Source organism: Pelophylax lessonae (genome assembly GCF_965119305.1).
Source record: "Pelophylax lessonae genome assembly, chromosome: 8".
Lineage (NCBI taxonomy): Eukaryota > Metazoa > Chordata > Amphibia > Anura > Ranidae > Pelophylax > Pelophylax lessonae.
The window spans coordinates 176,046,191-176,071,267 of NC_138775.1; the positions used below are offsets into that span (position 1 = coordinate 176,046,191).

General features: G+C 37.4%; 1 protein-coding gene across 1 annotated transcript in view; it reads left to right on the top strand.

The window, feature by feature from the left end:
* Window positions 1–22,078, top strand: part of COL11A1 (collagen type XI alpha 1 chain) — a 289,607-nt gene extending 267,529 nt beyond the window's left edge. The window contains exons 53-67 of the mRNA XM_082266549.1: window positions 1,012–1,065; window positions 2,760–2,813; window positions 4,048–4,101; window positions 4,196–4,303; window positions 5,379–5,432; window positions 7,039–7,092; window positions 8,183–8,290; window positions 8,520–8,573; window positions 9,448–9,483; window positions 9,750–9,803; window positions 10,500–10,746; window positions 11,854–11,966; window positions 14,443–14,511; window positions 15,754–15,987; window positions 20,490–22,078. Of these exons, the coding sequence (XP_082122675.1) occupies window positions 1,012–1,065; window positions 2,760–2,813; window positions 4,048–4,101; window positions 4,196–4,303; window positions 5,379–5,432; window positions 7,039–7,092; window positions 8,183–8,290; window positions 8,520–8,573; window positions 9,448–9,483; window positions 9,750–9,803; window positions 10,500–10,746; window positions 11,854–11,966; window positions 14,443–14,511; window positions 15,754–15,987; window positions 20,490–20,636 (1,440 nt within the window). The 3' untranslated portion in view covers window positions 20,637–22,078. The remainder of the gene's footprint in view (window positions 1–1,011; window positions 1,066–2,759; window positions 2,814–4,047; window positions 4,102–4,195; window positions 4,304–5,378; window positions 5,433–7,038; window positions 7,093–8,182; window positions 8,291–8,519; window positions 8,574–9,447; window positions 9,484–9,749; window positions 9,804–10,499; window positions 10,747–11,853; window positions 11,967–14,442; window positions 14,512–15,753; window positions 15,988–20,489) is intronic.
* The last annotated feature ends 2,999 nt before the right edge of the window (window positions 22,079–25,077 follow it).

Here is a 25,077-nt window from a genome sequence, read left to right on the forward strand (position 1 = left end):
ATCATGACAAAATATTTCACTTCCTTAACAATCTATAACTGCCATACAATTATATTAGTACAAGTCAGGCAAAAAGCCAATGCTTTGGTGCATTTTTATAACTTTGACTCACATTAACACATCTGTATATCACACATACATACATGAATAACAAGCATGCACAAGGGACCTTTAGTTCAAGAACACTTGCTGTCTTTTATTAACAATATGCTACCTTTCAGTGTACCTTTGAAAGAATCCCTATGTTGGTTATTGTGTACTACTAAAATGGAGATTACATTTTCTTTGCTCATTTCATTTCCACTATAATTGAGAAAGGAAGTGAGTTAAAATCTCTCCAACAGTCATGGATAGTCATAAAAATGTTACTTTTTTTGGAGGTGGGAGGGGAGATTTTCTCTTCCCAAGCCTGCCCAAGCCTATCCAAACAAAGTGAGGCTTTATTTTAGCACAAGAGATGTAAAAAAAAAACTCTCACAGAGTGCCACTTGTTGGTTAATAGTGAAAATTGAAATGTGCCATTTTATATTTTCTTGATTAAATTAACCTTAAAATGATCTTGAACTAGGATTGCAAAATGGATCATATGGCCGGATTCAGCATACTGTTGGCATAACATATTTTTTTAATCTCTTAATACAAAGTGTAAAACACTGTCCATGTAATTTCACTGTAACAAAATGTATTTACTGCAAGCTAATTTTTAAAGGTATAAGGTACACAAAAACAATGGATCTTATTTGATAAGGCAAAAAGCAATGTGCCAAGTAGACTAATCTATAGCAGCCAATTTGCCACCATCCTACATTATTCTGACTTCACTGAACTAAAAAAAAAATCTTTCCAAATTTCACGGGTTACTGTCCATAATTGATTTTATAAAAAAAAAAAAAATAAATGATTAAAAAGACTTTCACTGGAAACAAAAAGTATACAAATAAATATAAATTTTGTTAATTTACTATTATGCCATTATATGCTGCTTTAACATGTTTTATTTGTTATCTAAAGGGTGCAGATGGCCTTTCTGGTGACAAGGGTGAAGATGGCGAACCAGGTCAACCTGTAAGTTTTGTTCTTTTATAACTTTTGCTGTTTATACGTCTTCTCAGAAAAATGTTTTCTTCTGTGGGCTCTTGGGTAAAAGATTGTAAAATATTTTATGTTTTGCACTAAAAAGTTATTCCCATCATATATCAAATACTGTATATCTATTGAATAAGAGGTTTTAGCTATGAGTCATTGGTGTAATAATCTCATGGTACTTTTTTCTCAATAGATTAGAAACCAATGGCATAATATAACTAGACTTAATGATGTGACCACATACAAATATAAAGAATATCCTCACATCATAGCATTTAAATAATGCAAGAAAGACAAAATGTAGTTCTATATATGATTAAGTCAACGCCATGAATTAGTTGAACAATTGTAGCTGTAGAAGTCCTCAACATGATATATTCTTATTGATATGATATTATACTTTGCATTCATGGCAAAATGACCCATCCCATGATATTTACTGAAAGGCAAGGAACTAAAGACTGGTTATGTACTTTTAACGTAGTCTGTATCAATTTGTATACATTTTTACATTTGAACTTTGTAAAAACTAAAGGGGTGTGTATAATGGATCACACTTTGTTCCTAGAATTAATGTGGATGACAAAAGGGAAGATAGTATTGTCATCTTTGGCAAACACTATATTAATACAAAGTTGCATATCCATTTTAGATTTGGTGTAGCTTATAAATGGTCTGGTCCTGTTTTTGTTCCATATTTTAACTTTCCTTTAGTTTTAAACATTTTTATAGACTCCCTAAATCACTATTAGGGGTTGTAATACTGTATAGTAAGATGGGCTTAAGAAACTACACTAATTGTTAGTTTTTTGTTTTTTTATAGAAAATATTTTGGAAGTCTCTGGGCTGTGAGGCTATAAACCTGTGCTTGGTTAAAGAGCTATTGTTAACTTATTTTAAATTCTAGCTGTAGGTCTGTGGGTTAATTGCTCATTTATGCCTAGGGGGGGGGGGGGTAAAAGCATTTTGCCTATCCTCTGCTATTCCATCAGATGGTCCTCCCCCATGCTCCAGCAGTGGATGGTCTTTCTGCATCCGGATGTCCAATGCAGGGCTATAAGTCCTACATTGGTGCTGATCATGTCAGAAGCAGCAGGGGAACTGGTCTAGCAGGATGGAGGAATTTGACCTGGAGGAAATATATTGCTGCAATAAATTACCTAAAAAGCTTGACCACTCAAAGCTCATTTGGCTGTACTTCTCCTGTAGATCACAGGAGTGCGGTTTGTTCTGCACTCCTGTGACCCATTAACAGCAGACAGCGGGCCGAAGCCCACTGTCGGCTGATGTCCCTGAGGCGGTACAGGCGACCATATGGTCAGGATCCGCCCACATGCCTGGACCGGCACCCAGCTCAGCCTCAGTGAGCCCCCTCCACAGCCCAGTGCTCCAGGGAGTGAGGGGGGAGGGTAGAGAGCCACCAGCTCTCTGCTCAGGGAGCCCTGAGAACTGAGCAATCGGCAGTGTTTTTTCACTCAGTTTTTAATCATAAAGCCAGTGGGGGTCAGATGCAGCATTGGACCGAGGGGAAGTATGAATCTGAAAAAAACCAAACCCCATACTTCTCTTTTAAACAGAGACTATATAAATGTGAATTGACAACTCAAAACCAGCTTTAGGTTGCAGCAAAACATTTTTTTCTGAAAATTTTAAAATGTATTTACTTTTTACAGGGTCCTCCTGGTCCATCCGGAGAAGCTGGTCCACCTGGTCCTCCTGGGAAGAGAGTAAGAATTAACATTATATTGTCCTTAGAAGTATCTGCTTTCTGCCAAAAGACTGTCTTTGTCATATAGTATACAAAGTGTACAACAAAGAATGCCAATAATAATGGGTGACTACAATATTAAACAGTGATACAAAAATTTAAATCTAATACAAACAAACAGTCTCCTCCAGTTTGGAAAGCTTTGCATTGGAAAGATTTAAACACCCATCGGTAGGAGGGTTCGTAGAGATGAATGATTATTGTGGAGTATAATAGAATATTGATTCAGCTATGCTTTGTAGAAGCAATAGAGCACATAGGTAGGAAATAATCACTGGCAATAACTAAGCTTGTACACATATAATCTTCTACATATTCTCCAAAATATATGTGTTTGTTGTCACCATGATTTGTATCTCTATCCATATATAGTACATGCCTTTAATAGTTCATACTATTTTCTTAAGATATAACTAACTATACTTTTGAATGTATGAGTGCATACTTCTTAATAGTACTGGTTCAAAAAGGAAAGTGGGTAGCTGATTCACACTATGTATTACATGGTAAATTGTCAAGATGTTATTAAATAATTGGTGTATTTTAGTGATTCAGATATAGGACAAAACTGCAGCAGTAGGCATGTTTACTTTGGTACTATGGGAAGTAGTGTTATTATTATCTGCTCGGGCAGAATCATGTACATCTGCACCTTAACCAAACCCACACCAACGGGACACATGATGATTGGAAGGGAGTTTTTTTTTAAATATCATATGTGTCATGGGTTATACTGCATAGAATATACAACTATTTATTTTATACCAAACATAGTTGTTTCCATACAGTTTCAGTGGTTGGGGCACCTATGTTAATGTGCAAGCACAAATCATTGAATATTGATGTCAGTATAAAAGTTGTTGAAAACAAAGACCAGAATAATGGAAAGAAAGCATTGATGTGTTGGTTCCTAGCATAAAAAACACATACTGCAACTGAACAATAATTATCTGATAAAGGAGAACTGCTCTAAAATTTCAGCTCACTTTACCCTTTTGTAGCTGACATCTATAACAAAAGTTTACATATACTTCTGTTACATATGGTTATACACCTTTTTCATGACATGGTTTATAACATTTAAAGCTATGAATAAGCATTCTACAAAAAAGTATCTAATCCTCTGTAAGCTGTTATAGAGATTTCTATGTAGTTTCATGTAGAATATTTTATCCATCCAAACTGTTTTCTAGGGTCCTCCTGGAGCTCATGGTGCAGAAGGAAGGCAAGGAGAGAAAGGTGCAAAGGTAAGGATTTTCAAACATTAAGCATGCTTCCATTCTTTCCCAGCAGCCCTTTTGTGCTGTTGCAATATATAAATATAATTTTTCTGTGTTTTAGGGTGAATCTGGAGCAGAAGGACCTGCAGGAAAGACAGGACCAGTTGGACCTCAAGGCCCTGCAGGAAAACCCGGACCTGAAGGATTGAGAGGAATTCCAGGACCTGTAGTAAGTTCCATTTTTTTCAGTTGGTGTTTTGTTAACTAGCAACAAAATTCAACTTGATATAGCTTTTTTCTGGTTGGCTGAATCAGCCATTGTAATTGCATATCTTAGGAACTTCAACGATAAACTCCCCTTCCTCTTCTTATAGAACACACTTAGAGCAGTGGGAGCCATTGTAATTTCATATCCTAGGAACTTCATTGATAAACTCCCCTTCCTCTTCTTTTATGACACACTTAGAGCAGTGGGAGCCATTGTAATTTCATATCTTAGGAACTTCATTGATAAAATCCCCTTCGTCATCTTTTAGAACACACTTAGAGCTATGGGAGCCATGGTAAATTTTTAATATCTTAGGAACTTAAACGATAAACTCAACCTGCTATAGTTCCTGATTTTGTTCCCACCTAATTAGTCAAAATATGTTTTACCTTAATACAATGTCCTATTACTTGTTCCCCTCCCCTTCCTATACTTAGAGCAGTGGGAGCCATTGGCTCCTGCTGCCGTCAGTCAAATCTTGTGGGGAAGGAGTGGGGTGGGGGGTGGCAGAGCGATGCTGTGTGCGTCTATGGACACACTTGCACGGGTGCCCCCTCATCACACAGCTTGCTGAGAGGGCACGTGAAGAAGAGGAGGAGCGGAGAGAGTCAGTGGGGGACTCCAGAAGAGAGGTAAAGGACCACTCTGTGCAATACTATTGTAGGTAAGTATAACATGTTTTTATTTAAGGAAAATGTGCCTTTAAAACCACTTTTGTTTTTCTGATTCTTCAAATTTTGCATAATGTAAAAGAAACTAGAAACTAATATCCAATAAAATAAGACCCCCTTTTTAATTGCCCAGGTCTTAACATTGGGGTCACAAAGAATGTTAGGTGGTTTTACCCCCCTCATTTCAGAAATTGAAAACATCTTAAAAAATGTTAAAAGGCTAAAAATATCTTAAATGAACTGACCCTTTAAAATACTTATTTTAAGCTTTACTCTTTAGTTTGCTATCAATCCTACTTTTTTCCTATTTGAACATCTAGTGCTAAATACTTAATGGTCTAAATTTGTCTTTATTTTACTTTCAGGGTGAACAAGGTCTTCCAGGTGCTCCCGGTCAGGATGGACCTCCAGGTCCAATGGTAAGTAATATGCAAGACCTTTCCTCCTGACCTGAAGTATCACCTATTATTTAACCACTTCAATACCGGACACTCTTACTTCCCTTTCTGCCCAGGCCAATTTCAGCTTTCAGCGCTGTCACACTTTGAATGCCAATTCATACAAAACTGTACCCAAATTACATTTTCATCATTTCTATGGGACAGACAGATTTATTTTTGTGGCATTTAGTCACCACTGTTTTTTTTTTTTTTTTATTGCTAAATAAATAAAAAATACCAAGTTTTGAAAAAATTTCATGTTTTTCTATTATAAAATTTTGTAAATAAATAATGATTCTTTATACATTTAGGCCACAATGTATTCTGCTACTTTTTTGGTTAAAATAACCCAAATCATTGTATATTATTTAGCTTGTGTGAACGTTTACAATCTGTGTGAAAGTTTACAATCTGTGGTATATATTTAAAAATTCATCAGTCCAGATGTACTGACTGCCTAGTGCCTATCTCATTTTTGAGGAAAGTACAAATACCTCCTAAATTACCTTTTTTTTGGAAAGTAGACAGTCCAAGGTATTTTGTAAAAGGCATGGTGGATTCTTTAAAGTTGTAATTTCTTTTGTACAATTTTTTGGAAAATGAAGAAATAAAAAAAAAAACATTTTTTTCCACCCACATTTCTTTTTACATACTGTCACAGAGCATTACAGCATCATCGTGTGACTGGTGCTATGGTAATCAGGGATAGTGGCTGGTGACAGTGTGTTAAAAAAATATATATTTTTAATTTTTAAAAAAATGTTATTTCTGTTTTACTTTTTTCCTTTTTTTTCTTTTTTTTCCATACTGTAACCACAGCAGTACAGTGTTACCTTAGTGACACTAATACTCTGGGGAGGTGATCAGGATTTTTTTACACTATGATTGCTTATAACAGTGGTGACCACTGTTATAAGCAATCGTTTTTAGAATGGCATCCATTCATTGCCAGTGTATACTATCGTGATAGCTGTGATTGGCTACTGCTATCACATGGTATGGATGCACTGTGATAGACCCACTCTGTACCGTGCGATTACGGTGACTGGTTGCAGAGATCATCAAATTCAACACAACGAACGGCTTTGAATAAAAGCCATTCATTGTGTACAAATATCATGTGATCGCTGTGATTGGTCACAGCGATCACATGGTACTAGGGTGGGCCTGGTACAGCGATATGTCATCCAGTAGACACAGCAGCTGACAAATCAAGCCACAGTGCACCTGTTAGGGAGGACATCATTTGTCCACCCAGGATGGGAAGGCTCCCACTTGACCATCATTTAAATATAATTTGAATATAGGGCATGTGGGAAGCAGTTAAGAATAGCTATTTAATATTGTAGATATTGAAGGGGTGGTTAAGAGGTTTCTACCAGCCATATGACTATTAAAAATGTGTTCTTCAATACAATCTTATAAAATGATCATAAACAATATTAAAGCTTAAAACATTTATTTGTCTTTATACTCCCAAATACATATTTTTTTGGGAAGCAATTGTGATAACCACTTACATTCACCTTGCATTTATTTTTCAAGCTGTAGAACAGGTTTGTTAAAACATATACCTCTTTTTTAGGGACCTCCTGGACTTCCAGGTTTGAAAGGCGACCCCGGCACCAAGGGTGAAAAGGTAAGAAACACACAATTTTGCTATTATTGAGTTTAAGGGTTGATTTCTTTAGCTGAAGGTGCCTGTAGCTGTGATCCCTTTATATACATGAATTTAAAAGGGAATATACATACACTTGAGTGACTGATAAGGAAAAGAAGAGCAAGTTTTGCCTTTTCCAGGAGAAAAATATAGCAATCAGAACAGCAAATGATGTCCCTTGACAATAGTCAGACTTAATATTGTTGCTCGATCGGACTAAAAAAAATTGCTAAATCAAGCAAAAAAAACTTGATAAACTGTTATCTAATATCAAACATTTTGCATACTGAAAAGTATTTTTTTTTATTGCTTTGTCACTTGATAATACTGTAATTAGAAAGAGTTGTCCAGTGCTGTGTATCTTTTAAAAGCTAAGTTCACCTTTTGGAGCATGTTACATTACACCTATATGTAGGGTGCAACGTATAACATGCTTCAGCAGTCCCTTCTACACCCTTCTACACCTCCCTGTCCTTGATCCTTCCCCTGTGACAGTGGCCAGGGGTTCCTCTCCCTGCACCCGCTGTCACTTTTCAAACCCAGCACAACTATGCAGGGCCCTACCACACAGCCTCATTGTTTATTCACATGGATCTGTGAATAAATAAACTACAAGCCCCGTCTACAAATGCGGCAGCTTGTAGTTCTCAATGAACTGTGTTCATAGTATATTGAGAAGCCCTGTATGTTTCAAACAGACAGCCAGTACTGAAGTACAGGGTGAAAATTGTAGGGCTTGTCTGAAGGAGCATGACATTGCACCCGTAATCCTGGCAAGATTCCTGGGGAACAATTAGTACCCCAAAGATCACAAGCTATATTTGCCTACATCATAAAATATAATAGTCTAGGTAAGCCTTGATTGCAGCAAGGAAGGATCTAATATGAAATAAAGTAGTATTTTGGATTGTAACAGTAGATGACAATGCCCACTTTTAAAATGTGCAGTTATTCATTTAAGTGTACACCTATCTTATATTTAACATCTGATAATTACTGTATAAACATGCTGGATTATGTGTGCCTTCACTGTCTTTGAACTAAATCTTCAATTTTTTTATCCATTCAGGGACATCCTGGATTGATTGGTCTGATAGGTCCTCCTGGAGAACAGGGTGAGAAGGGAGACAGAGGACTTCCAGGTCCACAGGGAACTCCTGGAGCCAAGGGCGATGGAGTAAGTGTGCAAATTGTATCACCAAATCCCTCTCATGGTATTTGTGTAGTCCTAAACTAATTTTTTAAGCAGTTTATTTTCCTCAATATTCTATAATGTGCAATAGATATATTGCAGTATTTTAATTCCAAAACCATCTGATTTTATACCATATCTCAAACTACTTTTAGCTTTTCTTGGTTTTACTTTAGTTTCCTTATTTTGCTAATAATGTATTTATCTCAATCAGGGTGTTAATGGTCTCGCTGGTCCAAATGGTCCTCCTGGCCCTCCAGGATTACCCGTAAGTTTTTAATAAATCATGAATCTGCATTTCCAACTCATAATCCAAGTAACTTTGGTATTATAAACTGGCCATAGACATGAACATTGTTAATAGTAAAACATAAACTACTAAATGTATGACCTGACTTATAACTGCATTCATAGTATAGCACAGCAGGATCATCTACAAGGCAACTGAGGCAGTAGCCTAGAGCCTGTTGGATATCCAGGGCGCTCAGATGTAACCATCATACTTCTGCAGTACTCTACTGTCTCCACTGCTCAAAACCGTGCACCTGCCTGTCACCTCACACGGGAGGTTGTTATTGTAGGTGTTGGTGTATGATGGGGCTATGCCAGTAGAGAAATTGCAAAAGGGGTGGCTTCTCTGTGCTTATTCCAATCCTTACCAATGTCAGTAGAAGGAATGGGCAGCCAAAGCTTCTACCATTCTAGAGCCCCACTCTGCCTAAATCTTTCTCTGCAATGTAGAAAAATCATCACGTATATGGGCGTACCTGTTCAAATATTTTCTATTACTGCTTTTAGTGCCTCTGTTAGACATTTATTCTATGTACTCTGTCAAACAAGCTTGCCTCTAATACTAAACAACCTTCCAATTTTAAAGGACACCATTACATCTACATTCTTTCAAACACAGTAGATGATAACTTTAATAATCCATCAATATAATGTGTCAATGTAGAAATTTAACATTATCAGCAATTGAGGACTTCAAGTACTATTTGCTGTTAAATTAGCCTTGAAATGGCTGCGCTACTCATTAGGACAAGTTCCTAGGAACATTTTCGAACTGCATACTTGTAAACAACACATTGTGTATATGTTACAATAATACAATTACAATATAATTTTTTATATTTTGCCCATAGGGTCCACAAGGTCCAAAAGGTTCAAAGGGTTCATCTGTAAGTATATATTTTTTTTACTGTTTATCTGAAATGCTAGCTCAAAACCTTGAGAGTATTTACATATTTTCTATGACTTTAGGCAATACCTATTGTGTTTTTTTCTGTTCACAATCTACTTCTACTTCTTGCTGAACACTGTAAACTTCCCAAATGAATAACTGTGATCCCAAATAACACATAAAACAGCCCCCAGGATTTTAACTATGGGTATTTACTTTTATCTTAACCTTTTATGACTGCAATTTTGCATTTACTACTTACAGGGTCCTGCAGGTCAAAAGGGAGACGGTGGTATGCCTGGACCTCCTGGACCACCAGTAAGTATCTTTTTAAGTCTACATTTATTTTTACACCCATGGGTGATTTCACTTAACATTTGGAACTATATTGTGCTTGATGATAAAAAAGTTAGACTATTTATTAAATCCTGATGATGAGATTTATAGACTATGAAAGCATATTATTTGTAGTTTTACACCCATGGGTGATTTCACTTAACATTTGGAACTATATTGTGCTTGATGATAAAGAAGTTAGACTATTTATTAAATCCTGATGATGATATTTATAGACTATGAAAGCATATTATTTGTAGTCAATACGATTAGTCCAGTTGTTACTGTTAATATAGAGCACCACTGATACAATTAAACACTGAACTTCCATTATAGAAATGCTTTCATGCCTAAATGTATTTATTACAGATATTTACATAATGCCCTTTTATGCAGCGCCCATATATATTGTACTATAACATCAGTCCCTAGCCTCAAGGAGCTTACAATCTAATTTCCCTAACTCACATTTATACATACACATACTAGGGTCAGTTTAGACAGGGACCATCTAACCTACCAGAATGTCTTTGAAGTGTGGGAGGAAAACCACGCATGCACAAGGAGACCATGCAAACTCCAGGCAGGTAGTGTCGTGGTTGGGATTCAATTGATGACTCTAGTGCTGTCAGGTAGAAGTGCTAACCACTTAGCCACTGTAAATATTATCTTTTATAGGGACCACCAGGAGAAGTTATCCAGCCACTGCCTATCCAATCACCAAAGAAGACCAGAAGATCCCCTGAAGGCATGATGGCAGATGCAGCAGACAATATTTTGGATTATGATGGAATGGATGAGATCTTTGTTTCTCTAAATTCTCTGAAACAAGACATAGAGCGCATGAAATATCCAGAAGGATCCCAGAACAATCCTGCTAGAACATGCAAAGATCTCCAGCTCTCTCACCCAGAGTTTCCTGATGGTATGTAAAAAAAAAAAAAAAAAGGGAAGACAGATCTGCTTTTTTTTTTGCTAGAACACAACTTTTATAGTTTTTATTTATTTATTTTTTGCTTATACATTATGATAGTTAAGACCCCATTCACACTAGCGCGACTTGTGAGGCGACTTGGTCGCCTGACAAGTCACGGTGGGTCGCTCGCCATTGAATAATACAGGACCCGTTCTAATAGGAGCGACACAAGTCGCTCCGAATGGAAAAAGGGTCCTGTACTACTTTGGGGCGACTTGGAGGCGACTTGCATTGACTTCAATGATATGAAGTCGGTGCATGTCGCACCGCGACTTCACAGGTCACCCCAGCAAGTCGCGTCGCCCCTGTCTGAACGGGGTCTAAATGGTAGTTTTATGGGAAACAGATTTAATATGGGCTCATTTTAAAAATATTTTTGTAATATCCTTACAACATCAAACGCCATACCTACAACTCTGTAGATAAACAAAATCAAACATAAACAAACAATTCTCACATAAAAATATTCATTTTGGGTTTTTATTTCCCTATTTGTCAAAGAAAAACCACCAAACATTTTGCATAAATTAATTGTGTCTCTGCCAGTGACCAGCCAAGTTCAGCATAATGTATACACTGCCTGTCTTTGAATCCCAGCTTATCTTGTTTCCTGCTTTCTCAGCGGTAATGCCCAATGATGTGAGCAATTCATCACATATAATCTGCAGTGTGGGGGCCATTGTTCCATCATCTGCTATAATCTGCCTACAAACATAACAAATGCAATTTATGCGCGTTGCAAAGCAAGTGCAATATCAAGCAGAGTAACATGATCTCTTCCAGGTATAACTAATATTTTATGAATTTGAGCATAAAAGTCTTTTATGTAAAAGAAAAAAATATGTACAAAAATGACAACTGCTGTATAATATAAATGGCTGTGCACATGTGCACACAGCTTGCAGTCTCCTATTTATACAAAGGCCAAAAAAGGAGGTGAAAGAATTAACCCGAGATGGTGTTCAGTTCACTTGCATCAAAGAAAAAAAAAAAAAACAGCTAAATCTTTCTTCGAGTTTTATGATTTATAATAAGCCCTTCTCTTCTTCCCTCCAGGTGAATATTGGATCGATCCAAACCAGGGCTGCTCTGGAGACTCATTCAAAGTGTACTGCAACTTCACAGCCGGAGGGGAGACCTGTATCTATGCAGACAAGAAGTCAGAAGGAGTAAGTGAAACTCTGCTTATTTTAGCATTATGACCTTCTTAGTATTAGAATAACACAGCATTTTCCTTAGATAATCTCTTGTCCTAAAGAAATCAATCAAAGGTTCCTGAACATAAGAATGTGAGGACTGAACAATTAATGTAAACTTGTCATGAAAACTAAAAGCCAGATCTAGCATTCCATTCTGTAGTAGGCACCCACCGGTGCCTGAAGTTACCTTTATAGCCACCTTGCCTGGATTGTTTTCATCAGAGCTGCTCATTAGAAATCCCAATAATTCTGGAAATGGAGGGGAGGGAACACCACAAGACATGGCCCTATTCTTTCCCCTGTTAAAACAATTACAACCTGAGCAACCAGTTATTAGGCTCCATCATTGTCACATGTAGGATCAGGGGTGTACCATAGAGTGTTTAATTACAAACAATATTTGCTATTATTATTGATTAATGGTGAGAGAGCAGCAAAAATGGTGGGTTTAGCACAGAGCAGGAGGGTCAGTTTGTTTTTTAGTTTATCTAACAGCTATACTTTGGTGCAAATTTAAGTAAAGACTCCAATTAATAATCTTTGTCCATATACAGCACACAGTCGAAAGGGGGTATATTTTAAAATGTACTTGAAGTTCCAAATCGCAGAGAATTATTAAAAATAAAGGAAAAGCTATTTTATTGACAAAACAATAGCTGTTCATGAATATGAGGGACACATTTCTAACAAAATCAGTTAATTAGTTATCATTTGCGTTTGTTGTGCTACAAAATGAATGCTTGTTGGGTTACAGTATATTTGGAAAATATTCAGGTCCATCTGATGCCTTTTAAAATTAGTCCCCGTTCACACTGGGGCGACCTGTCAGGCGACCTGGTCGCCTGACAGGTCGCCCTCCATAGAGAAGCTGCGGACCCGTTCTAATAGGAGCGACACAAGTCGCTCCGACTTAGAAAAAGGGTCTGGAGCTTCTTTGGGGCAACCCGGAGCGACCTGCATAGACTTCAATGTTATGAAGTCCGTGCCGGCCGCTCCGAGGTCGCGGTGCGAGCAGCGCGCCGCGACCTATGAGGTCGCCCCGGCAAGTAGCGTCGCCCCAGTGTGAACGGGGCCTTAAAGTGGAGTTCCACCCTATTTTTATACTTACCTCCATCTTCTCGCTCCGGGTCACCTGAAAAAGAAATGGATAATCGCATATTTTATTTTTTTTTACTTACCTCGTAGCGAAGAAAATATACTTACCTTACTTCCTTCTTCCTCCTTCCTCGGCCGCGGCCCGTCGTCACTTCCTGGCTCTGCAATGATTCCTGGGAGCTGGACGTCATAGCTCCCAGGAATCATTGCGCCTGCGCCGGCCCCGACGTCAGTTCCGGGTCGCGCGCGTCACCCCTCCACAGCTTCTGGGCATGCCCAGAAGCTGTTTAGAAGGGGATGACGCGCGCGACCCGGAAGTGACGTCGGGGCCGGCGCAGAGCATCGTGGGACCACAGAAGGCGGAAGAAGACGCCGAAGAGGACGCGCTGGCTTCAAGCTGCCCACATCTGAGATGGCAGCGCTGGACAAGACGTTTGCAAGGTAAGTATTTCGTCTTGCAGGTAAGTGCAACCCGGGACAGATCAGAGGCTAGCCATTGTGGAATGCACTAGCCCTGACTGTCCCGGGGGTATTAAAAAAAAAAAAAAACAAATCCAGGGTGGAACTCCGCTTTAAGATTATTGGTTGTTATCTGTTTTAACTACAATATTATAGGTCACTTTTTAAAAATGTTTGTGGAAAATGTATGAATGATTATTTTACATTACAATTGTATAATTCTATAAGTTTATAATTCATACAAAGTACTTATTTTACAATCAAATGATGAATACACAGTGCCTCTGGTGTACAGTCTAGGCCAGTGATGGTGAACCCTGGTACCCCAGATGTTTTGGGACTACATTTCCCATGATGTTCATGCACTCTGCAGTGTAGTTGAGCATCATGGGAAATGTAGTTCCAAAACATCTGGGGTGCCAAGGTCCGCCATCACTGGTCTAGGCTGTCTAAAAAGAGAGCCCAGAATTATTCCTTCACCTGCTCACTGCTCTGCTCTGGCTGGCTGAGGATGAAGATGTCACTGTCACTACTAGGATAGGAGGAGTAGGGTGTTCCTCCTTTGAGTCATATAGCCAACTTATTTAGTGTGCATAAACCACCATTCTGCAAGCAGGTAATTCCATCTCAGCAGTCATCCTGCAATCCAAAACCCTGGGGTACAAAATTTTCATTTGCCACTTTCAGATGGTTGCAAAATGGTAAATATGAAATATTTATATGCCATATTTTATATACTGTATACCCAACTAAAAATAAATTAAATGTTCAAAAAATGTATTTCTACTCCTAATATAATATGAATGAAAATATATTTTATTTATTATATAATATATTCATTATTTGCTTTAATGAAGCTTCAGGTGATCATTTTCTCTCTCTATTAACTAAGGTGCGAATTTCATCCTGGCCAAAAGAAAACCCTGGCTCCTGGTTCAGTGAATTCAAGAGAGGAAAACTGGTATGCAGAATTCTCTTCAAATCTTAATCCATACAATTTTCATGACATCCTTAATAATCCTTACCAACTGTATGTATCCGGGTTATTCAACACTGCTTTTCAAGTGGTTCTAAAGGCAGAAGGTTTTTTATCCTAATGCATTCCATGCATTAAGATAAAAAGCCTTCTGTTTGCAGCAGCTCCCCTCAGCCCCCCAATACTTACTTGAGCCCCATCTCAATCCAGCGATATTGCATGAGAGACTCAGCTACCCGGGACTCTCCCTGCTCATTGGCTGACACAGCAGCGAAGCTCCATTGGCTCCCATTGCTGTCAAAGTCAGTGAGCCAATAAGGAGAGGTAGCGGGGCCACAGCTCAGTGTCTAAATGTACATAGGGAGCTGTGGCTCGGGTGCCGCCATAGCAAGCTGCATGCTGTGGGTGCACTCAAAAGGAGGGAGAGGCCAGGAGCACCAAAGAGGGACCCAAGAAGAGGAGGATCTGGGCTGCTCTGTGCAAAACCATTACACAGAGGAGGTAAGTGTAACATGTTTGTTATTTTTAACAAAAAAACCTGAGACTTTAGTATCACTTTAAATTCAATTCAGTTGTTTTTTTTTTTTTATATATATTTTGTATTATATTTTGTATATACATAAATCAGGTGAAAACGTGTATCTATAGACAACATCAAGTGTCTTTTTGGTAACTTCACAGTAAAAAAAAATGTAAAGTGCTCAACGGCACTGTATATATGTTTTTTTTTTTAACAGTAGAAGCTGTATATTAAAATCTATGTACAACCAAAACTTTTTTTATTATATTGGGTAGAGTAGGGAAGGGTTAAAACCCTTTAAGTTTTTTTTTTTTTTTTTTTTTGCTGTTTCTGCCCCACTGGGGAAATTTACATTCACTACCCCACCTGCAGAGACAACAGAAAATGAGAGGAAACCTCCTCAAAGTGAGGGGGATAATCATCTTAGCTCTCTCCAGAGCATTTGCCCCCATTGATAAATTACCCTTGTCTCTTGCTCTGGTAACAAGTCTAAAAATTTGGATTACCCCTCACTTTATTTCAGTGACATTCGTGAACTTTACCAAAATAGACACAGACGCCATTCATTGTTTTCTCCATTTGATCCAAAACAAAACAAAAAAAAAAAAAGCCTTTACATACATGTTAATGCTAAAATTGTTGTAAGATTGTCATGTACCTTCTTACAAAATATCAGTTTGAACATCATGCTTACTTTTTCTCTATAGCTTTCCTATGTGGATGTTGAGGGTAACAACATTAACCAAGTTCAGATGACATTCCTAAGACTTCTCAGTGCCTCTGCCCGCCAGAACTTTACATACAGCTGTCACCAGTCAGTGGCCTGGCACGACGCTGTTAGCAACAACTATGACAAAGCCCTGCGGTTCCTAGGATCAAATGATGAGGAAATATCATACGACAACAGCCCCTTCATTACAGCTCTGCATGATGGATGTGCGGTAAGTCTATAGGTCACACAGTTTATCAAAGTTTCTAAAGATGTATGTGAATTTGATCAGTTTATATAAATAATCATATCAGGGATTGTTACTGTTTTTTTTTTTTTTTTCTTATTGCAGTTTGAAATGCACCTTCTGGTTAGTGGTACTGCAGTGACTATTTTTTGCTGTTCCTCTTTCTCAGTATACAGTAGCTTAGCAGTTTAATGAAACTAATCAAAAGCAATACACTTCCTAGACAGCCTTACATTTTGTCCTAGCAACCACTCAGCAAAATTTCTAACTGCAGTGTCTACTAAACAGATAGACACTTCAGGGAGAAATACAAAATCTTGTGTATAGGATACATGCTTGTAAAACATTGAATGACAATAAAGTAAAATGTGAAAGTCACATCACATATTACTTTTATCAAAAGTTTACAATAATAACTCAAAGTATATACCATTGTTTCAATTTAAAGCTGAACATCAGTTATGCACAAGGAATACAAACATCAGGACTGTTTTAACCACCACAGGATTTGTAATTTTTTTAAATTATTTTTGATCCAGGCACTATTGCCTCACTGCAAAGCCAGGCAATCAACCTACATACACAACATAGCTTGAACATGAACACAACCCTATAATGCTGATTGGATAGTAAATGAGCAGCAGCACACTGAGATCATCCTTTTGCTCACTATGCTCTCCTCCTGTCAGCATGTTCATTGTTAGCAAAGGTGCACTGAAATAGAGGCTGATTGTATTAGAGTCCTGCTTCTCGCTCCCCAGGACTGCTGCAGGACATGCAACAAATGTTGCATTTCAAAGAAAGGGACCTATTTATAACAGACAGCAGATACTACCTTATCTGTGAAGAGCCTGTAGTATTCCCTAAAAAGTTCTCTGCATAATGCTGAGAAAGAGGAGAGGCCAATTACATGACTTTCACAGTTTCACAGGTCATTGAAATTTATTGTATTTTGCTGACTTTAGGAACTCCAAAGTACTAAGCTCTAAGAGCCAAACAACTCTCTTATTAATATGGCCACATTTTTAAGGCATACATAACTGTATTTTTATGACAGGCATTTATATAGTGTTAACAATTTACAAAGCACTTTATGTACACTGTACACGTACACTGCACATTCACATCAGACTCTGTCCTCCAGGAGTTTGCAATCTAAGGACTTATACATACATGCACAAAGTACCTGAAGAAAACCCACAAAGCACAGGGAGAACATTCAAACTCACAGAGATAGTGTGACAGACTGTATCAACTCGTGTTTTAAATCTGCCAGAAGTTCAGCATTAAGATGGCTATAAGCAACAAATGGCAGTCAAACATTCAAAATCAATCTCTTTCATCATGTACAGTATAGGGTGATTCCTTATTTATCTCCCAACACACAAGAATTGACAGTCAACAATCATAATGTATAATATTAGAATCGATAAATTCAACTTTAAAGTGAAAGAGCACCCTATAATTAGTGTATGAGCATTAATCAGCCATATAACATGTACACCTTGATAAATACATAGCACCATGTTCGATATTCATCTGTACCCCGCCTGTCTAGTTATCACCACTGGAAACTGCTCACCATTAATAACTGACATCATGCACCTCAGGAAAATGCTCAGTTCCCCTCAAGCTATCTACATCTTTGACAGCACCATGGCTCATTGAAAGCATTATTCAGTTAGACTTTGCAATTGCATTGGGGGGAACCAAGCAACATCTTGGGTTTCAAGTTGTCCATTTTCAGTGCGGATTGCTGGACAACCAGAGCATGGATAGATGCTAAACATGTTGCTATGCATGAGTCGCATGGTCAACAGTTTCCAGTGCTGATTGCTGGACAACCAGAGCATGACTGCTTTGCATTTATCACAATACATGAAATTGGCTTTAGACCTTAGCCGATTAATTACATTGTACAATGTTCTTATTGCAAGTGATAGTAAAAGAAAGAGAATCAGAACGCAAAAAAAAAAAAAAAATTACAATTTGGTATAATAGATTATATACAGTAGATATATATATATATATATTGTTTTGAAAGTAATTTTGCCTGTCTGCACTCAGTAGGCATCTTTGTTCGACAGATGTATTATAAAAAGTGTTTCCACACCACTAAACACACATCCTATTTATAAATTAGCAAAACTAATTTCTTCTCAATGGCTTTTGATAGACCTGTGTTTTAATTTGTTCTAAATCAGTAGTTAATATTACAGTAAACATAAAGCAATTAGATATCTCTATCGATGTAACCACTTTATTGACTTATGGAAATATTCTAAGCCTAATGCTTTCAACGATCAATATACTCCCTGGATAAATAACAGACCAGATAGTATGCATTGGAAGTGCATTTCTTATGTTTTCAAGGTGTTTTGTTGACAGTACCGTTGGGGCAATGATGTGAGACCAAAAATTATAGGATGGCAGCAGGATGAGAAGAAAAATTGCAACAAATTAGTTTAGTGTCACATGATACAGCAATCCTTATTTTTGTTATAGGGCTTACTTAATAATTCAGTACAAGGGGAAACTTCCAGTAACCAATTACAAATCAGTTTGTTTGGTAATATTCCACTAGTCAGTAAAAGAGTAAAGAGGGTGTGTACGTGTTGTTACTCAAAGCCACCAGTCATTTTTCTGGATTACTAAAATAAGGTGATGAAAAATGTAATAAATATGTAGTACTAAAATAACCCTTTGTGGGAGAGAAAAATATAGCCTCAAACTATACATTGGCCAAAGATTTAGTTATAAATCAATGCATAGTGTCCCAAGACAACATTTAAAGCAATAAAGATGTTGGGTATTTGTTCACTGAAATAAATCCAATACAGGTGAGATAGTTTCTTACACTCTGTGGAGTTGATTTAATAAAACTGGAGAGTGCAAAATCTGGTGCAGCTCTGCATAGGAACCAATACAATTCCATTTTTTTGTCAAAACTTAATGGAGCAAGTTAGAAGCTGATTGACTGCCATCCAGAGCTGCACCAGGTTTTGCACTATCCAGTTTTAGTAAATCAACCCCTGTGTCTCAAACTCTTGGTCTGTAAAAAAATAAATAGGGAAAGCTATTCTTTCAGGTCTGGAATGGAAAGGTTAAATGTATTTTTTAGTACAAAGATTTTAATCTTTTCAAAATTATGTGCCAAACTACAAGCATTAGACAACCGACTTGTTAGTGAACATTAGTGAGCAAACCGCACTGAAATTCATGGGAGTCAAACCTTGTAATTTTTTTTATGGTACTTGTCACAGACAGTTTGCAAGTTTTTGGTAAAAAAGACCATGGGTACTGTCATGTAGGACATCTACCAATGCAAAAAAAAAAAAAAAAAAACACGGTTTTGGGAGCAGTTCTTTTAATAAGGCGTAAAGAAAAACATTATAACTACACAATTCCTTTAAATAACATGCTCTGGGAATGCTTTGCCTGCACATGAACTCTATCACATTCGCAAAAGTGACAAGTGATGAAAGAAAAAACTATTGCCACTAAATGTCAGCTCTGATCTCCAGCTTGCTTCTTGTAAACAAAGTGGATCTCAGGTGATGTCACTGATATATAGTCATGACTATATGTAGTCAATAATGTCAGTCAGCATCATGTTCACATTCAATAACCATTTAGGGAGCTGTCATTTGTGGTGAGAGTCTGGTTGGAGAGAATCATTGGTGCGGGTTGTTGTGTTTGTTGCGGTTCACAATGATTCTACATCACTGGAAGACATAAATGATTTTGGATTTACATTAAAGGATTTTTTTTTAAGAAATATTTTCCTAGAGTGTCTTTATGTATATTTTTATTAACTATGCCATTTTTTAAAATGAGTAACAAGTACTATAAGGTGAGGCTTTGTAAATAACAACCTAGGAAGCTGTCAAGCCATCTCGTGGCAGCTCAGAGGGCAACACATGCTGACCTAGGTATTTGGTTCAGTGTTTGACAACCCCTGCTTTAGTAGATATACTGTAGAACATTCCAACTATTCAATAACATACAAAAGGTACATTTTTACCCATGGTAGCCAATTCAATTTCAGTTCTTAGTATATCTGCTTAGACATACCAGTGCATTTTGTATATCTTTAAAGGTGAAATATACAGCATTCTAATTTTGTTGCCTGCCTTTTGTTAGCTGCATAGATTAAAGCTGCAGGTGTTCATGGCCTAATGGAATAGCACATAAAAAGATATTGAGAGATTATGTGATAATTATATTATAATTAAATATGCCATGTGGCATCCTCTTTAGTCCAGAGTGACTGTTTTCTACAGAGCATTCCAGCTAATTAATTGAGTAAAGAGAACCATGCCTTTAAATTGCCCATTAGGATTATGGGTATTTTGAGACTATATATTTCGCTATACAATTACAGTAGCAGCAATAATATTTAGAAATCCAGAACAGTGCTAACATTTACAATGGTTTCATTATTAAATATCAATTGTATGCTTACACTTTTGTTTCCTCTCTTCCAGCTGAGGAAAGGATACGCACGGACAGTCCTGGAAATCAACACCCTAAAGATAGATCAATTGCCTATAGCAGATGTTATGATCAGTGACTTTGGGGATCAGAATCAGAAGTTTGGATTTGAGGTTGGGCCAGCCTGCTTCTTAGGTTGAGACTGGAATGCGGACAAGCAGCTTCTAAAAAAATGTGTAAAGAATTATTTTCTAAAAAAAGGCGCGTCAGGCTTTGGATACCACCAGAGACGTGTTCGCCACATGCAAGTTTTGAATACGGATTGTGCAGAGGGGAAGAAAAAAGAGATAAATACCAAGAAAAAAAGCTCAGTGCAGTTACTTAGAATTTGCCAGCCATCCTCATCTTGGGCAGAATCACATGACTTAACCAGAAAGCATTTGCCAAAATATGAAGGACTTAGATGTGATACTGTAAGGACAGCCATGTCCTCCTTTCATGGAAATCTTTTGGTGCTTGAAAATACCTAAAACAGGCTTCATCCATAATAGGTGCTATTCATTTCTTGTAAATGGGTTTATCAAATGCTGTACACATGTAATTATTCTGCATAACTATTACACACTTGCATGTCCCTTTCCAAAACTTGCATGTGACTCTGGGTTGAGCCATGAAACAAAGAGAAAAAAACCCCAAAAAGGTTCCCCACTGTGTAAAAAGGATACAGTGTCTGTATTGTGCAAAATAACGTGTAATTCCAGTGGACTCCAACCCTTCTTTCTGACTTCAAATAAAATCCCTTTGTATATATTGATGTGGAAGACCTCTCTTATTTGCTGTTGCTAAAACAAAATAAATATATATATATTTACAGTCTCTATATATAAAGCCTCAGGTTTCCAAACTGGAAGACAAAAAAATGATAATCAAAATTTGCCTATTTTTGTGTTGCATTTTTCTTTTGCAATATGAAACCATTTTGGTGCAATATTTGATGGTGCTAATACCTCATTCCAGGATGTCATGACATGCATGTATATACCTAAAATAACTTTTTTTAATTATTATTTGTGGTCGGGGAAATATGTATTGAGAGATATTTCTGTATAACATATTTGTCAATTCTGTGTGAAGTCTTTGGTCAACTCAAGTTTGTTTGAATTTATGTATCATAGAGGTTTGTGCATCTTCAATCACTTAATATTAAAACTGGACTCCAAACACTAGTTATGCATTTGTTCAGTGTTTACAAGTATCCTTAACTAATTAACAGTTGTCAGCATTAATGTTGGAAATTATAGTTTAAGCTAAGACTAAAAAGTAAAACATATTGGACAGTGCTAAAATGTGCTATCATAATTAACTTTATATATTTATGTAAAGGGATATGTTGAGGTCATGTGATTCTACCCGGTTGCAAAGAAACATAGGAGGGGCTGCTAATTAAATACTCAAGTAATTTGGCATCCAAATTTGTTTAGGAACTTCATGTGGATTTTTTCCTCCCCTTTCTGGTTTTAGCTGGAAAATAAAGATAAAGATTTTCACATTAAAAATAAAATCCTTTTGTAATTATTTTTCATAATATATGTAAGACTTGAAAATTGTTTGTTACTCTTTCATAAATAAACTGTTAAATTAATTGGTCTCAGATCCCACTAGCTCATTTTCCCATGACGTTTAATTAACAGGATATAGAATTATTTTTTTTCTTTTACTGATGAAAGTCCTTTTTTATACAAAAAAAAATTGTCACCTCAAAAACAATATGAAAAATGTTGCCAATAAATTCAAGTCTTGTTTACTTTAATGTTCCTTTCATTTCTTAAAATATATTGTTGATGCATACATCCAACATTTACAGTATGAGCAAAGCTATCATAAAGCACGTATGTCTGCACCTTTTTGGGGTAGTTATGAAGTTATTGTTGGGTTCTTTAGGTTGAATTGTAGTATATAATAAAATATTTTTACAAATGGACATATATATTTTAGGTGCCCATTCTATTTTTGTTCTTGATGCAAGTCATAGTATGGTACCCATGTCAACCCAGTTACTGTATTAAGCCAGGACCATCTAATTTAGCTAGCTTGTTTTCTATAAATTAGGTAAATCATCTAGATGGTTGGTAGCATGGCATGACTTTTAATCCTATCTATAAATCATGCCTGTCCGTTATCAGTGATGTAATGCTGCTATTTTACTTTAAATGACAAACGTATACACCGATTCCAGATCTGTAAAGATCTATAACAGCTGTTGCTATAGTACATCCTTTACAAATGATCTAGATTAGCTGACACTGGGGTGATTACAATTCTATTAATTGACTGGGGCATGCAAAAAACAAAGTAACTGCTCAGGTTTTTAAGAAGGTCCAAGTATTTGTTAGCTCTGTACCAGTGATGGCGAACCTTGGCACCCCAGATGTTTTGGAACTACATTTCCCATGATGCTCATGCACTCTGCAGTATGGTTGAGCATCATGGGAAATGTAGTTCCAAAACATCTGGGGTGCCAAGTTTCCCCATCACTGCTCTGTACCTTTAAAGAAAAGGAAATGATGATGGTTACCAAACGGTAAATGGTTATTTTGTTTGCTATATGGTATTTTTAATAACATTGCCTAAAATGGTACCAGAGGTAAAATCACAGCTGACATATATGACGCCAAATGTCACTAGTATTACCACAGCAGTCTTTGTTTTTCTGAATTCATCCTGTAACTTACTTTTTTTTACTTGTTGATCCTGCTAGTAAGTCTGTTTTTTTAACTCTCTTTAACAGACCAAGCATATTCAATTATGTAAAACCATTATCACAGAAGGAAAAAACTGTAACTGCTTAAAAGTGTTACCTCGAGTTAGCCATGAAAGGGATTGTAAAGCATTAGAGTAAGAAAAACTTTTGGTAGAAGCTCCTCCTAGCCCCCCTAAATACTCACCTTAGCCCAATCTTTGTCCAGTGCTGTGCAAATCTGCAGCAGCTCTTCTCCCCTCTCCCAGCTCTCATAGGTTTAGCTGAGAGTGTCAGTCAAACCTGTGAGCAAAGAGGGGGCATTGGGGCCGAGCCGAGCTGTGTGTCTGAAAAGACGCAAACTGTCTGACTTGGGATCGAGCATGCACATTTACTATGGTGGAACTCGGCCAGGGAGAGAAGCCAGGAGAACCCACGGGGGACCCAAGAAGAGGAGGATTGGGGCTTCTCTGTGCAATACCATTGCACAGAGCAGGTAAGTATGATATGTTTGATAATTTACTTTAAAAAATCTAAGGTTTCACAATTACTTTAAGGCTATGTTCACATGTTGGCGTAGCGATCTCGGGCAGAATCACCGCGATTCTGCCCGCGATCCGGAAATCATTGCAAATTGTGGGACGCCTGTGCGTTGCCCGTGATTTGCAATAGCACCCCAAATGCTGTGTGATGTTGCCGCAATTTCCACCTGCCGAATCGCGGTAACATGGCGCAAAAAAATTGCGGGACGCATAACGCCCAAAAAAGGTACAAGAGTTTCTTTGGGGTGTCATGCGTCCTGCGATTTTTTTTAGTGCGATGTTACCGCGATTCGGCAGGTGGAAATCGCTGCAACATCATACAGCATTTGGGGTGCTATTGCAAATCACGGGCAACGCACAGGCGTCCCACGATTTGCAATGATTTCCGGATCGCGGGCAGAATCGCGGTGATTCTGCCCGCGATCTCTACACTGAAATGTGAACATAGCCTAAAGCAGTAGTAAAGCACTGCAATAAAACAACAAAAAAAAAAAACCTTTCCCCTGCAAAATAGCATAATGTGCTAGTAAGCATCGCCAGTATGCGTCAGCAGCTGCATCCAGGGTGAATATCTCCTAAATGCTGCACGTTTAGTTGATATTAATTATAGCTACAGGTAAGTATTATAGGCTTACCTGTAGGTAAAAATCGCAAAGCGGACTTTACTATTTGCTTGAATTTGTTAGTCACTTATGTAAAGTCCATCTACATCTATTAGATCATCTAACATTACCTCTCTAGATAGTGCTGCTTTACAAGTGTGACTCCATTGATAGACTAGCCACCCTAAGACAGGAATTGTGTTACTGGCAGGATCACCAGGTGAGAAAATGGAAACAAAGTCTAACAAAAAAAAAAAGAAAATGAATGCAGCCACCATATTTAAGGATTGGTAGGCTGCAATAAATAAAATGTTTATCTTTGGGTTTAACACCACTTTAAACCATCACGGTGCTGAAAAACTTGCTACTTGGATACTGAATGATAGGTCTCTTAACCTGCCAGTGATAGGAGTATATAAAATGTGCAGTGTTAATATCTGTTTCAACATGTGGAAGAAGAAAGGCATTGCACCCTCAATGAAAAAATATTGCAGAATGTAATTTGCTAGTGAGAGAGTGATGCCGCATTCATCCAGTCAGTGAGGAAGTGACCTGAACAAACAGGTGAGTAATTCCCTGACCTTCAGTGTCCTTCATCGCCACCTGTTGCTGGTAAGTTGTCACCAGTAACAGGATCATAAGCGCAACAGTCTTAATGTCAATTGCTCTTTATACTGGTAGGATGAATAGTCTATAAATTGTACTCCAAAAATGTAATGTCAAGTTTTCTTTGTATTTATACAAGTATAAATTGGGCCAT